This window comes from Nerophis ophidion, linkage group LG02 (genome assembly GCF_033978795.1).
Source record: "Nerophis ophidion isolate RoL-2023_Sa linkage group LG02, RoL_Noph_v1.0, whole genome shotgun sequence".
Classification (NCBI taxonomy): Eukaryota; Metazoa; Chordata; class Actinopteri; order Syngnathiformes; family Syngnathidae; genus Nerophis; species Nerophis ophidion.
The window spans coordinates 88,050,682-88,063,087 of record NC_084612.1 but is presented as its reverse complement, the minus strand read 5'-3'; the positions used below and the strand labels follow the sequence as shown (position 1 = coordinate 88,063,087).

Genomic DNA, 12,406 nt, shown 5'->3' with positions numbered 1-12,406 from the left:
GCCCCAGGTGTGCCCCAGTACAGTATTAGGTCTAGTGACGCCCCTGGTAAGAACTAGAGTTTCTTAAGTAAAATTAAACATTTTATTAACGTAACACATGAATTGTGGGGGAAGAGTACGTTTTACTTATGTTTCGTCATACTATTTAAATGTTTAATAGTTGTACTACATAAGCCTAAAAATATTACATCAACTTTACTCTGAAAATGTAGTGTTTTGAAACGCATGCTAGACGACGCATGCGCACAACACAACAGGCTCTGTCCGACTGACTCTGCTCCGGCCGTTAGGATCACTTCACAGAGTACTGCACGGTGGCATTATGGGTAATTCTTATCTTGCGTTTATAATGTGTTACAGAGTCGATGTTTATCAGAAATGTATTTGGTGTATGTTCACAGAGTGTGGCACATATTAGTAAGAATTTTAAAGTTGTTTATATTACAACCATCAGTGTAAAAGGTATTTTTGTTGAATAATAATGAATTGCAATGTAGTCATCGAGCAAAGAAACATGCAATCTTTAATAAAATCAAATACAAAACAAGGGTTGACTAACTTAGGCAGGGTAACAAATAAACGGTTACGTTGTGTTCGTTCTTAGATGGCAAAGGTACTCAAAATCTCATTACATAAGACAGTGAAATTGTGCAATTGTAGTGGTTCTCAACAGGCATTGTTCTCCACAGTAGCTCAGTTTCAATGATGGAAAGTGTAAGGATGGAAAGGCCAACGCAGGTTTGAATAGAGTAAATATAGTGACATAAAATATGAAAATTACGAAACATCTACAATTTCTATGTACAGTTTCATATCTATTTATCTGAAAACGCTATCAATCAAGCCTTATTGCAGACTCCAATGTCCAGGTAGACTATTCAGTCTAAGCCTGGGACTAAGGCCAACGGAAGAAACTCATAGCTAAAGCACGCATAAGCATGTGTGTAAGAGGGAAACATCAAAGAACACAAAGGACATTAAAAGAGCATATCTGATGCAACCAGCCATTTCTATATACAGCTACAAAAAAATTAATATAAAATAAAAAAAAAACATATACAGTGTGGTGGCCGTATTCCACGCCATCGTCTGCTGGGGTGGGGGGGAGCATGGCCAGAGACAGGAGCAGACCCAACAAAGCAACCAAGAGAGCCACTCGGCCGCTCACTAACTCTCGGCCAGTGTCCAGTCTGCATGGATGAGTGAGGATGCGTCCAAGGAGACCGAGGTGTCCGATACCTGCTCATTCAGCCAAGACACTGTGAAGCCCGTCCGTCCCGGCGCTCAGCACCAGCTCCGCAGCTCTGTCTCTTCATCCGCGTCTCCTCCAGTCTCTCCAAACGGACTCTGGTGTGGCAGAGACCCAGCAGCTGGTCTCCATGGTCTAAAGGCTCCCGGGAGGCAGATCCAGAAGTCCACAAAAAAGCCCCGCAGAAGTCTCGAAAGTGGCACCCCTTGTCACACAGTCCTGAAGGGTCCCGAACCAAAAGGAAAAACAAAACCGACATGAAAACAAGAAGGAAACACCAGGAACACAGAAGGATGACACAAGAGCACAGAGCTCCTGCCACCAGCAGCCACTACAGCGGCGACATCTTGGGGGGAAAAAGAAATGATCCAGTTGTTGGTGAATTTGTCAGATAGGCGCCAGCGCCCCCAAAGGGAATAAGCGGTAGAAAATGCATGAATGGATGTTGCTACAACCTCCATTTTTGTTTCAAAATGGCCTTTTAACATAGATGGCTTCCTTCACTTCTTTTTCTAAATGTTAGTTCTTTATGTTTAAGTAAATGTCTTTGTTTTCTCCCTGAAGTATTCCTTATTTTTGAATATGTAGAACTGGTTCCTGGCCAAGTGTTGCAACGACTGACTGTCACTCCACTGCAGTCATGCATTTACTCCGAATTTTTCAGAAGTTAATCTTGCTGATCATTGCTGGTATCTGAAAGTTCAGTGATAGTGTTTAAGTGTGTTGAAGAGGAATGAAGTGCAGGAACAGAAGCAGTGAGTCGCATGGCTCCTTCTGAATCCATCTTCTCATCCTCAGTCAACACCTTCAGTCCTAAAACACACCAAAAAAGGTAAAAATGCACAACATTCTGAAACGGGATAAAAAAAATAATATCATGAAGCAGAACACAATAAGTGTAATGACTTAGTTTACCTGAGTTGGAGGGAAGAGTGAGTACTTGGTCTAAGAAGGATGTCTTTTCATCACGCTCTTTGGACACTGAAACAACAACACAAAGATAATTACATTCCAATCACCTTAGTGAGGTAAGGAAACTAACATCCCAACAAGGTATTAATTACATTTAAATAAATAACTAATGTGACTTTGATTGATTGTCTTTTGTCATGTCGAGTTTCTGTACCTTTTAGATATTGAGGTGTTATGTATAAAACACAACACAAGATGACCAGAATGAAGATACAGACTAATATGATAATCAGATGAACATCTGATCTTTTACCTGCACAGAAAAACAAAAGTCAAACTCAAATCAACTTTTCAAAGTGCATTACCTTCAAAATAAGATCTAAATATGTACAACCACCATTTCACAGCCATCAATATTGATTATAATTACCCAGGAAGCAGTCCTTAGCGGTGAATGAAGCCGTTTCATTGGTCAGAGGGTTGCTGACATCACAACGATAAACTTGATCATCATCTTCATTCCTGACAGTTATTGTTAAATTTGGTCCAGTCTGCTCCTTTCCTGGTGAGCTCCACTTCAACTTTAATAAATGAGGATGTTTGGACTCTGTTGAGCACACAAGTGTCGCCTGCTTTGTGTCGCTCATCTCACAGGATATGTTGGGTTTGGATACTTTGTCTGTAAGAAAACAGAAGGATGGTCAACATGAGCTCAGATGTTTTTTGTTTTTGGGGTGGAGATTCATGTCGTGTTGAGTCGTGTTCACATTTGAGCTCAAATGTAACACAATCAACACTATTGTTAATGAACCTAGATTAGACAAGTTAATATTTATAGTGCTCAATATTTGTGTTAAAATGTTTATGAAAGGAAATGTAAACTTACCTATAACTTCAATTGTACGCTGGAAAGTACGAGGCTTGTTGTTTATGTTCATTTCTAGGAAATAGTCTCCACTGTCTTCATATGTGGCGTTTTTGATGGTGAGTTCTGCAGAGACCCGGTCCAGAGTGATTCTGTTCTTGTATGAAGACTTCACAATGTCCTCCATGCCAGAAAAAAACACCACATAATTTTCATTATGTAGCCAGATTAATCTAATAGGTTGTTCAGAGATGGATGGCATGAAGTGTATGTCCTGACCCTTCAGGAAATATTTCACATCCTGTGCAGAAACTGTGAAAAGGACATAAACAGATTTAATGTGTATAAACACAGCATTATCTACTTTCCATGATTGTAATGAGAGTAATTACCATAACAGTTTGTGGAAATGATTAAGTTTGAAAACGCCCTGTATGTTAATGTTGATGATATGTTGAACTTTTATACATCAAGTTAGGGCTGGTCGATATGGCCTTTTTTAAATATCTCAATATTTTGTAGGCCATATCGCGATACACGATATATATCTCAATATTTTGCCTTGGACTTGAATGAACACTTGATACATATGTTGCCTTCTATGTTTTAAAATTTTGATTTCTATTTACTGTTTTAATTGGTTTCACCCTTAAAATCGTTTTTAATCATATTTATTTTATATTGGTTTTGTTTGTATTTATTTTTGTTTTTTGTTTTTATTCAGTCATTAGTGGAGCTCAGGATAGTATTTTAATGTTGTTTTTAATATTGTTGTGCAGCACTTTGGAAACATTTTGTTGTTTAAATGTGCTATATAAATAAAGTGGATTGGATTGGATATAATCACAGCAGTATGATGATTTTATGTGTCTACATTAAAACATTCTAAGCAGTGGCACAAACGTTCATGTCATTTCCAAAAAAGAAAGTGCAGGATTGTCAGAAACATTTTAAGTGTCAAATAAAAATGAGCTGCATAATAAGAAATCATAGTAATCGTCCTTTGCTATGTGGTAGGTTACTACGGACGTTATTAAATTCTATTTTAATTTCTGTTGATGCAGAAATTTTTGTCTCGGCATTTTGATGGTGTGGGCGTGTGGCACCGAACGGAGATGTTGACATGCGAAGTAAGCACTCTTCATTCTCTAGCAGGTGACTTTTCAAATGATGCTAAATATTAGCAGTAATGCTACTTTTTGTAGCAACGCTTGTGCCGCATGCTTGACTTATTACGGTTGTCTGTTCGACATCTTCCCACTTGAAGTCAAACCTCCGCCAGACGGTGTACCCCCTGCTGTTTAACTTGGGAATTAAGTCTTCCTTCATTCACACCTTCTTTCTCTCGTATTACCACTCGCACGGCTCTGCTAGCTAACGTCATGGGTAACATTATAAGCTAGCAAATGGGTAAAGTTATAACGTTACCCATATAATAGCTGTAGCATATGGGTATAGCTATAGCTAGCATATGGCATCACATTAGTGCCAAAAATCCAAGCGCATTAAAACTGTTATCGCGCGCTGATTCTCCACTTCGTGCGCGCGCGGGACACCCTTTTGCGCGCGTGTGGTGCCTATGTGCGCGCGTGCCGTCTTCGTTTTGTCACTTTGTGGGCGGTTATTCTTACACGGCCCCTCCTTTCTGATTGGTCAGGTGAAAATAGCTGAGGGCCAATCAGAAGTATAGCAGGGCGGGTCATCGTCAATATGTATCAAGATAATACAGCTCTTGTCGACAAACACATTCTAAAAACTCCAAATTTAGTGGAGTTGTGGAAAATGCCAATTGAATTTTATCTAAAAGTCTTTGAAGAAGGTAATGTCTCATCTGTTGAGAGAACATCACATACTTAATGAAGTGTCAAGATCAATATCTCTCTTTTCATACACATACAACCAGTCCACAGATGTCAGTCAATGATGGAAATTATACTTTCAAATATGTTTTTCTTTCCTGGCCGTGGGGCGGCATAGCTCAGTTGGTAGAGTGGCCGTGTCAGCAACTTGAGGGTTGCAGGTTCGATTCCCGCTTGTGCCATCCTAGTTACTGCCGTTGTGTCCTTGGGCAAGACACTTTACCCACCTGCTCCCAGTGCCACCCACACTGGTTTAAATGTAACTTAGATATTGGGTGTCACTATGTAAAGCGCTTTGAGTCACTTGAGAAAAGCGCTATATAAATATAATTCACTTCACTTCCTCACAAAATATTTTTATTTATTTAATATTTGTATATGTAAATATTGAATGTATGCCACAATACGTATGTGACATTTGAGGTGACGTGAACTTGGTTGAAAAAGACAAAACCTGGTGACTAATGCCTGTCATAACAGCAACTGCGTGAGAACGTCTACTCGAATATCACGATATAGTCATTTTCTATATCGCACAGAGACAAAGCCGCGATATATCATGTGTATCGATGTATCGCCCAGCCCTACATCAAGTGTTGTCAATGTTTTGGATACCATTGCTCCTGTCAAAGTTAGAATGGAGAAATGAAGATTTGGTCTGGGCACAGAAAAGGGATGCTGCAGAACTGAACGGAACTGGTGCAAGTCAAAGCTCCACAAGTCCATTATGAGAACAAGACTTTGTGTAGAACAATATTTAGTTTGGTAGCAAAACACACAACAGGTGCAACACAACACAACGTTAGATCTTCTTTCTATTTGTACAAAGTCTACATTTATAAAGAATTATAGGAAAAGCAACATCAGAACTTACCTGCAGTGAAAGTCCACATGAAATAGACCAGAACATGTTGGTAGTCCATTATAGACGATTCACTTTCACCAATTTTACCAAACTCGTTTGCTGTCTTTTGATAGCTTTTCACTGAACACAGCAAATGTAAAAGTGAAAGCCAGATAACCTGCAATACCTGAGAGTCTTAAATACTGATTTTCAAAATACGAGCATAGCCAGAGCAGTCATGGTATATGTAGCTGTACACTTAATATTGTGTACCTGCTTCTTACATGTATAACCTGAGAGCCCTAAAAATGTGTTCATCTAATAGCAACCAGGACTTTGGTAATAGACTCGGCCAATCAATGACTTGCTGGCTGCCGGACTGGCGAATGAGAGGAGAGGAGAGGTTAAGGGGCTGAAAGAGGAAGTAAACAAGCAGTGTATTTGGTTAGTGCGTGTGTATCAACCCAGATAGGCGCCGCACACGCACTAACCAAATACGCTGCTTGTCTGTACTGCCAGATCAGTACAGATGGCAGAGTTAAAAATATGCATTTAAAAAAACAACCAAAAAAGCTAGCTCCATACATTAGGCAAATTAATGAATGATATGATATGAATAAACACTCTATGTTTCTTCATTTTACCTCGGACGGTTGTTCCCGATCATTTTATTGATGTCAATGGTACATGTACTATACATATACAATACTCTGACAATGGTACATGTACTATACATATACAATACTCTGACAATGGTACATGTACTATACATATACAATACTCTGACAAAGGTACATGTACTATACATATACAATACTCTGACAAAGGTACATGTACTATACATATACAATACTCTGACAAAGGTACATGTACTATACATATACAATACTCTGACAATGGTACATGTACTATACATATACAATACTCTGACAATGGTACATGTACTATACATATACAATACTCTGACAAAGGTACATGTACTATACATATACAATACTCCGACAATGGTACATGTACTATACATATACAATACTCTGACAATGGTACATGTACTATACATATACAATACTCTGACAATGGTACATGTACTATACATATACAATACTCTGACAATGGTACATGTACTATACATATACAATACTCTGACAAAGGTACATGTACTATACATATACAATACTCTGACAATGGTACATGTACTATACATATACAATACTCTGACAAAGGTACATGTACTATACATATACAATACTCTGACAATGGTACATGTACTATACATATACAATACTCTGACAAAGGTACATGTACTATACATATACAATACTCTGACAAAGGTACATGTACTATACATATACAATACTCTGACAATGGTACATGTACTATACATATACAATACTCTGACAATGGTACATGTACTATACATATACAATACTCTGACAATGGTACATGTACTATACATATACAATACTCTGACATTTATAACAAATCGAACCGTTTGGAAATGAGTTGAAGTGGAGAATCAGCGCGCGATAACAGTTTTTATGTGCTTGGATTTTTGGCGCTAATGTGACGCCATACATGTACTATTTAAATAACCATAACTTGCTCAATTTTCAACTAATTTCCAAACGGTGCGATTTGTTATAAATGTCAGAGTATTGTATGTACATGTATATTTAAATAGTACATGTACCATTGACATCAATAAAACGATGGGGACCAGCTGTCTGAGGTAAGATGGCCGCTACGCTGGAGAAACATGGAGTGTTTATTCATATCTATGATGAAAGGTCCATGGCAGTTCCCTGGGATTAAAAAGAAAGGAAATCATGTTTTCATGGGGCTATCATGGCTGAACAAGTAAGTCTTACACTATTATCTCTCAGATTGAATTTGCCTAATGTATGGAGCTAGCTTTTTTTGTTGTTTTTTTAAATACATATTTTTAACTCTGCCATCTATACTGATCTGGGCTGATATCTCATTTTCCATAGTTTGAGTTGTTTGCAGAAACCTAAATACTTTTTATAGTAATATTAAAACCATATTCATTAATTGTAGTGATGACCTGTCATTCATTATTCTACTAAAATAGTCATTGCAATCATAACATCAATAATTAGGCCCATATGCTAATCATGTGGTCCTGATATGAAGTACGCATAGATAAGTGGGTTCGGGTAGACTCTGGTGTAAACTTAAAGTAGATAGAGGAAAGAAAATTAATAAATGAATCACATTAAGTATGTGATGTTCTCTCAACAGATGAGACATTACCTTCTTCAAAGACTTTTAGATAAAATTCAATTGACATTTTCCACAACTCCACTAAATTTGGACTTTTTAGAATGTGTTTGTCGACAAGAGCTGTATTATCTTGATACATATTGACGATGACCCGCCCTGCTATACTTCTGATTGGCCCTCAGCTATTTTCGCCTGACCAATCAGAAAGGAGGGGCGGTCTAATCATAACCGCCCACAAAAGACAATTACGAAGACGGCGCGCGCGCACTCACGCACCGCGCAGGCGCGAAGTGTACACATTGCGCGAGAAAACAGGATGTTATAAGGCACAACCTTAAGCAAACAAGCGAGAATATTCTTTTTACCCTTGAATCTGCCATAAATCCATTTTCGGTCTGTTACACTATATCACTTGTGAGCGTGAGTGATTAAGCACGACATATTTTCAGACAGGTGATTGCAATGCATACTTGTTCAACATAAATACCTTTTACATTGACAGTTATGATATAAACAACTTTAAAATTCTTACTAATATGTGCCACACTCTGTGAACATACACCAAATACATTTCTGATAAACATCGACTCTGTAACACATTATAAACGCAAGATAAGAATTAGAGCCAAATACACTTTCTGTCAAATTGATGACGTCACTAAAGGGGTTGGCTCCAAGGCCAAGTGCCTGTCTATTTAGGGAGGAGTCAGGATCTTGCTCAGGTGTTGCTGAGTAGAGGCGAAACCGTTTTTGACTGTGCCAGGCTAGTGTTTGTTTGCTCCTGTGTATTTTCTGTTTTTGTACAAAGTGTGTTATATAAATGTGACTTTATGAAATTAAATATTTTTATTAAAACATGGACACAATTTTGGACATCAATTATTAGCCGGCTGCACACGTCTGAACTAGCTTCATTTATATTCGGCAACCAGTAGCAGTAATAGTACAGGACTTTACCGCTACATTTAAGTCAAAAACTGCCTCACCTAAAGGCGAGTTGTTTATTGGGAAGCAACAAGCTGCGAGGCTTGTTTTGGAAGAGGATCGCACCTGCCGCTGTCAGAGTTTGATCGGCGAAGCGGCGGACACATTCCTGCAATCAAGCTCTGCATCGACAGCTCCGAGTCCCACTGGAGAGCAACAGGGTCGCTCATCGGGGACAACAACAACAACAACAACAACAACAACAACAACAACAGCAGCACCTGCAGATCATCACATCGGACCAAACCGCGCGCATGCGTGGAGGAGGACGCGGAGCAGCGTTGAGTGTGGTATGTTTTAGCGGCGCGCCCACTTTATTAAAAATAAAAAATGGCCATTGTTAAATTGTGTGCAGACAAATATTGAAAAATCCATTTTTTGGGTGACTATTTGACTTGACTTGCGTGCGGGTTGACAAACTTTGACTTTTCCAAATGGAGGAGGAGGGAGCACACGCATGCGCAGATGAACATAAACAGCCACAAGGGGACACTGTGGCTGAACGTGACAATGTTGGACAAGGGCTTGAAGGGAAAAAACGTGTGGTAAAAATGGCACCCAAGGCTCTAGGTCACAAAATTGAAAGTTTGCACGGGGAAAGAAAATCAAAGTTGCAAAGACTCTCAATACTAAAAGAGGGGGTCATTGCTGTGATAAATGACGAAACACGTTCACATGAGCTAAAGGAGGAATTTAGCGTGGATTTATATCATGAAATTAGAAAAGTGCACATAACTTTGTTGTCTCTGTTGCCAGAATATGAGAGTACTAAACATGAGACATGGTACAAAGCAAAAATGTTGAAATTTGATGGTTTTATTGAAAAGGTTGACAGGTTGATGTGTTTTAAAAATGATGATAATGATAATGATGATGATGATGTTGAAAATGAGGGTTCCGCTGTTGATGGTTTTGAAAATGAAAGTGTACAACCCCACAACAGCATTTCAAATGTTCCATCTATTGTCTTATCAAAGGTTATTCAATCCACAGTCTCAAACAAAAGCAACATGTCTTCCATTTCTCTGCTCGCATAATAGCAGAGGCAGATAAGGCAGCACTTGTCGCCCGTGCTACTGCTTTAAAAGAGATCCATGCATTGGAGGCGCAGGCAGCAGCTCTAAAGAGGGAACAGAAGGAACAAGCAGAGGCCATAAGAAGGAAAAAGGAGCAAATGGAGTTGGATGCTGAAATAGCAGCCCACGATGCTAGATTGTCTGTCCTCCATGAAGCCAGTGTTGCCGGCAGGAGCAAAGAGTCTGATGGAATGGAGTCCTATTATAGGCAAGGGACAAAACCAAAAAAAGGGCCCACTCCGCCTGTACAACAACGTCAGCCATCTCTTAAAGCTGCTCCTTCAGAGCTCCACACAGCCAAGAATGCCCCAAACAAGGTCCATTCACACCCTCAACCAAACAACCAACCACTTCGCTCATCAACTTTGGATCCTGTGGAAAACCAATCAAGGCAAAATTTACCTCAAGCATTTCATTCATTTCAAGGCAACACAATACCAGGTGAATTCCACACTGTATTACAGAGGCAAAATGAAATGATGGCACTCCTGGTTCAAGCACAAACCTCCCAATTACTTCCACACAGACAAATTCCGTTTTTTGAAGGTGACCCATTGCAGTTTCAGGCTTTCATAAAAGCTTTTGAATATTGTATAGAGGCAAAAACCAATGATCGTGGTGACCGCTTATACTATCTGGAGCAGTTTACCAAAGGACAGCCCAGAGAGTTGGTGCGCAGTTGCCTCTATATGCCTACAGAGAGAGGCTATGCTACAGCAAAACGCCTACTGAGGGAACACTTTGGAAATCCTTCAAAAATAACAGCTGCCTACCTGGACAAAATAATGGTATGGCCAAACATCAAGGCTGAAGATGTAAAACATCTCCAAGCTTTTGCACTGTACTTGCGAGAATGCTCCAATGCCATGGATGATCTGCAGTACTTGGACGAGCTCAACATGCCAGCTAGCACGAAGATGCTCATACACAAGCTTCCATACAAAAATAAGGGACCAGTGGAGAGGAAAAGCAGCCGACATTGTTGACCAACAAAAGCGACGTGCTTGTTTCACAGACATTGTTAAATTTATTGAACAGCAGGTCAGAATTGCTTCAGATCCTGTCTTTGGCGACATTCAGGACATCCCTCGAGATAAAACAATAACCAAACCCAAGCCTATACATCAAAGCAAATCACAGTACAGAAGGAACAGTTTCGCAACTCATGTGACAATTGCCACTAGATCTAAACCGGCTGCACACCTCAATACATTTGTGAACACCTCCAAGACGAACTCTATTTCCTGTCTTTACTGTAAAAGTGAACATGCATTGGAGCACTGTCTGATACAGGGGCGTCGCCAGACAGATTTCACTGGGGCACGTGCCCCACTGTTGATCTGCAGTGCCCGAGTAAAAATTTCACCAATAAAAAAAAAAACGCTTCAGAGTTTTAAGTCTACATAACATAGACAACAGCGCACATACTACTTAGTATGGTAATTGATTGCTACTGTATTCACTCCACTTAACAATGAGCACATGGCTAATTAATATGGTAATTTATTCACGTGTGGATCGAGACTTCAGTTGAGAGAGAGAGAGAGAGGATGAGAATCACTGCGTGATGTAGGTAACGTTAGCCAGCAACAGTTTGTTAATTACATCATTTTGATTTGTTAACTACATTATTTTGATTTGGATTTGACTCAAACTGTAACTCCTAGATGGATTTAAGAAAGTTATTCGCCCGCAGCAGAGAAGAAGCAGCAGGAATGAGAGATGTAAGTGAAGTCCTAGCTAGCTAGGCAACATCATTGTCTTAAGTTGATGCTAAGTTAGCTAACGTTATTCCTTGTATCAAGACAAACATATTCATTTGCTGTACGAGCTGTCGGGGGAATTTCCAATGAACATGAAACATAATGTTGGTTATTGTCTGCTGCTTCTGCATCAATGATGATTTGGAGTAAGCATGTGTGAGTTGAGTGCTTCTCAAATGGTTTATCTTCAGGAAGAAAAACATTTTGCCATATCATCAAGTCGTGAGCCAAATTTTTAAATCATTCAAGTTTATTTCACAGAAAAATAGCACAGTAGACTTGTCTTGTTAATCGGTGTGACTTTGACTAAAATAATCTTGTTTTGTCACCAGAAAAATGGCTACAGCTAAAGCATCTGGTTTTGTTTCCAGAAAAAATGTCTGTCCAGATTGATTGACCACTTTGCAAAAATGAAAACGAGACGTTACAGTTTACTTCTCAGAAAATGATTCCCTGAACAGACACACAACAGTTGTTCATTTATTCTACTACTGTGGCTTTATTGTTTTGTGTATATTTTATAGTTTTGTGTATCTGAAATAGGATTAGTCACATTGCCATAAATGGAAATTAAATAATATAAAAGAACCCAGAGATGTAGGGGTGCTTT

The 12,406-nt window shown here is 39.2% G+C and overlaps 1 protein-coding gene across 1 annotated transcript; it reads right to left on the bottom strand.

The window, feature by feature from the left end:
- Positions 1–421: 421 nt before the first annotated feature.
- On the bottom strand, positions 422–6,029 carry LOC133548215 (CD48 antigen-like). The gene is made up of 6 exons (XM_061893524.1): positions 5,760–6,029; positions 3,048–3,338; positions 2,592–2,840; positions 2,376–2,474; positions 2,165–2,230; positions 422–2,062 (listed from the first exon to the last, which is right to left on the bottom strand). Exons 1-6 carry the CDS (start codon positions 5,806–5,808, stop codon positions 1,917–1,919), a joined length of 900 nt encoding a protein of 299 aa, XP_061749508.1. The 5' UTR covers positions 5,809–6,029; the 3' UTR covers positions 422–1,916.
- Between the last annotated feature and the right edge of the window lie 6,377 nt (positions 6,030–12,406).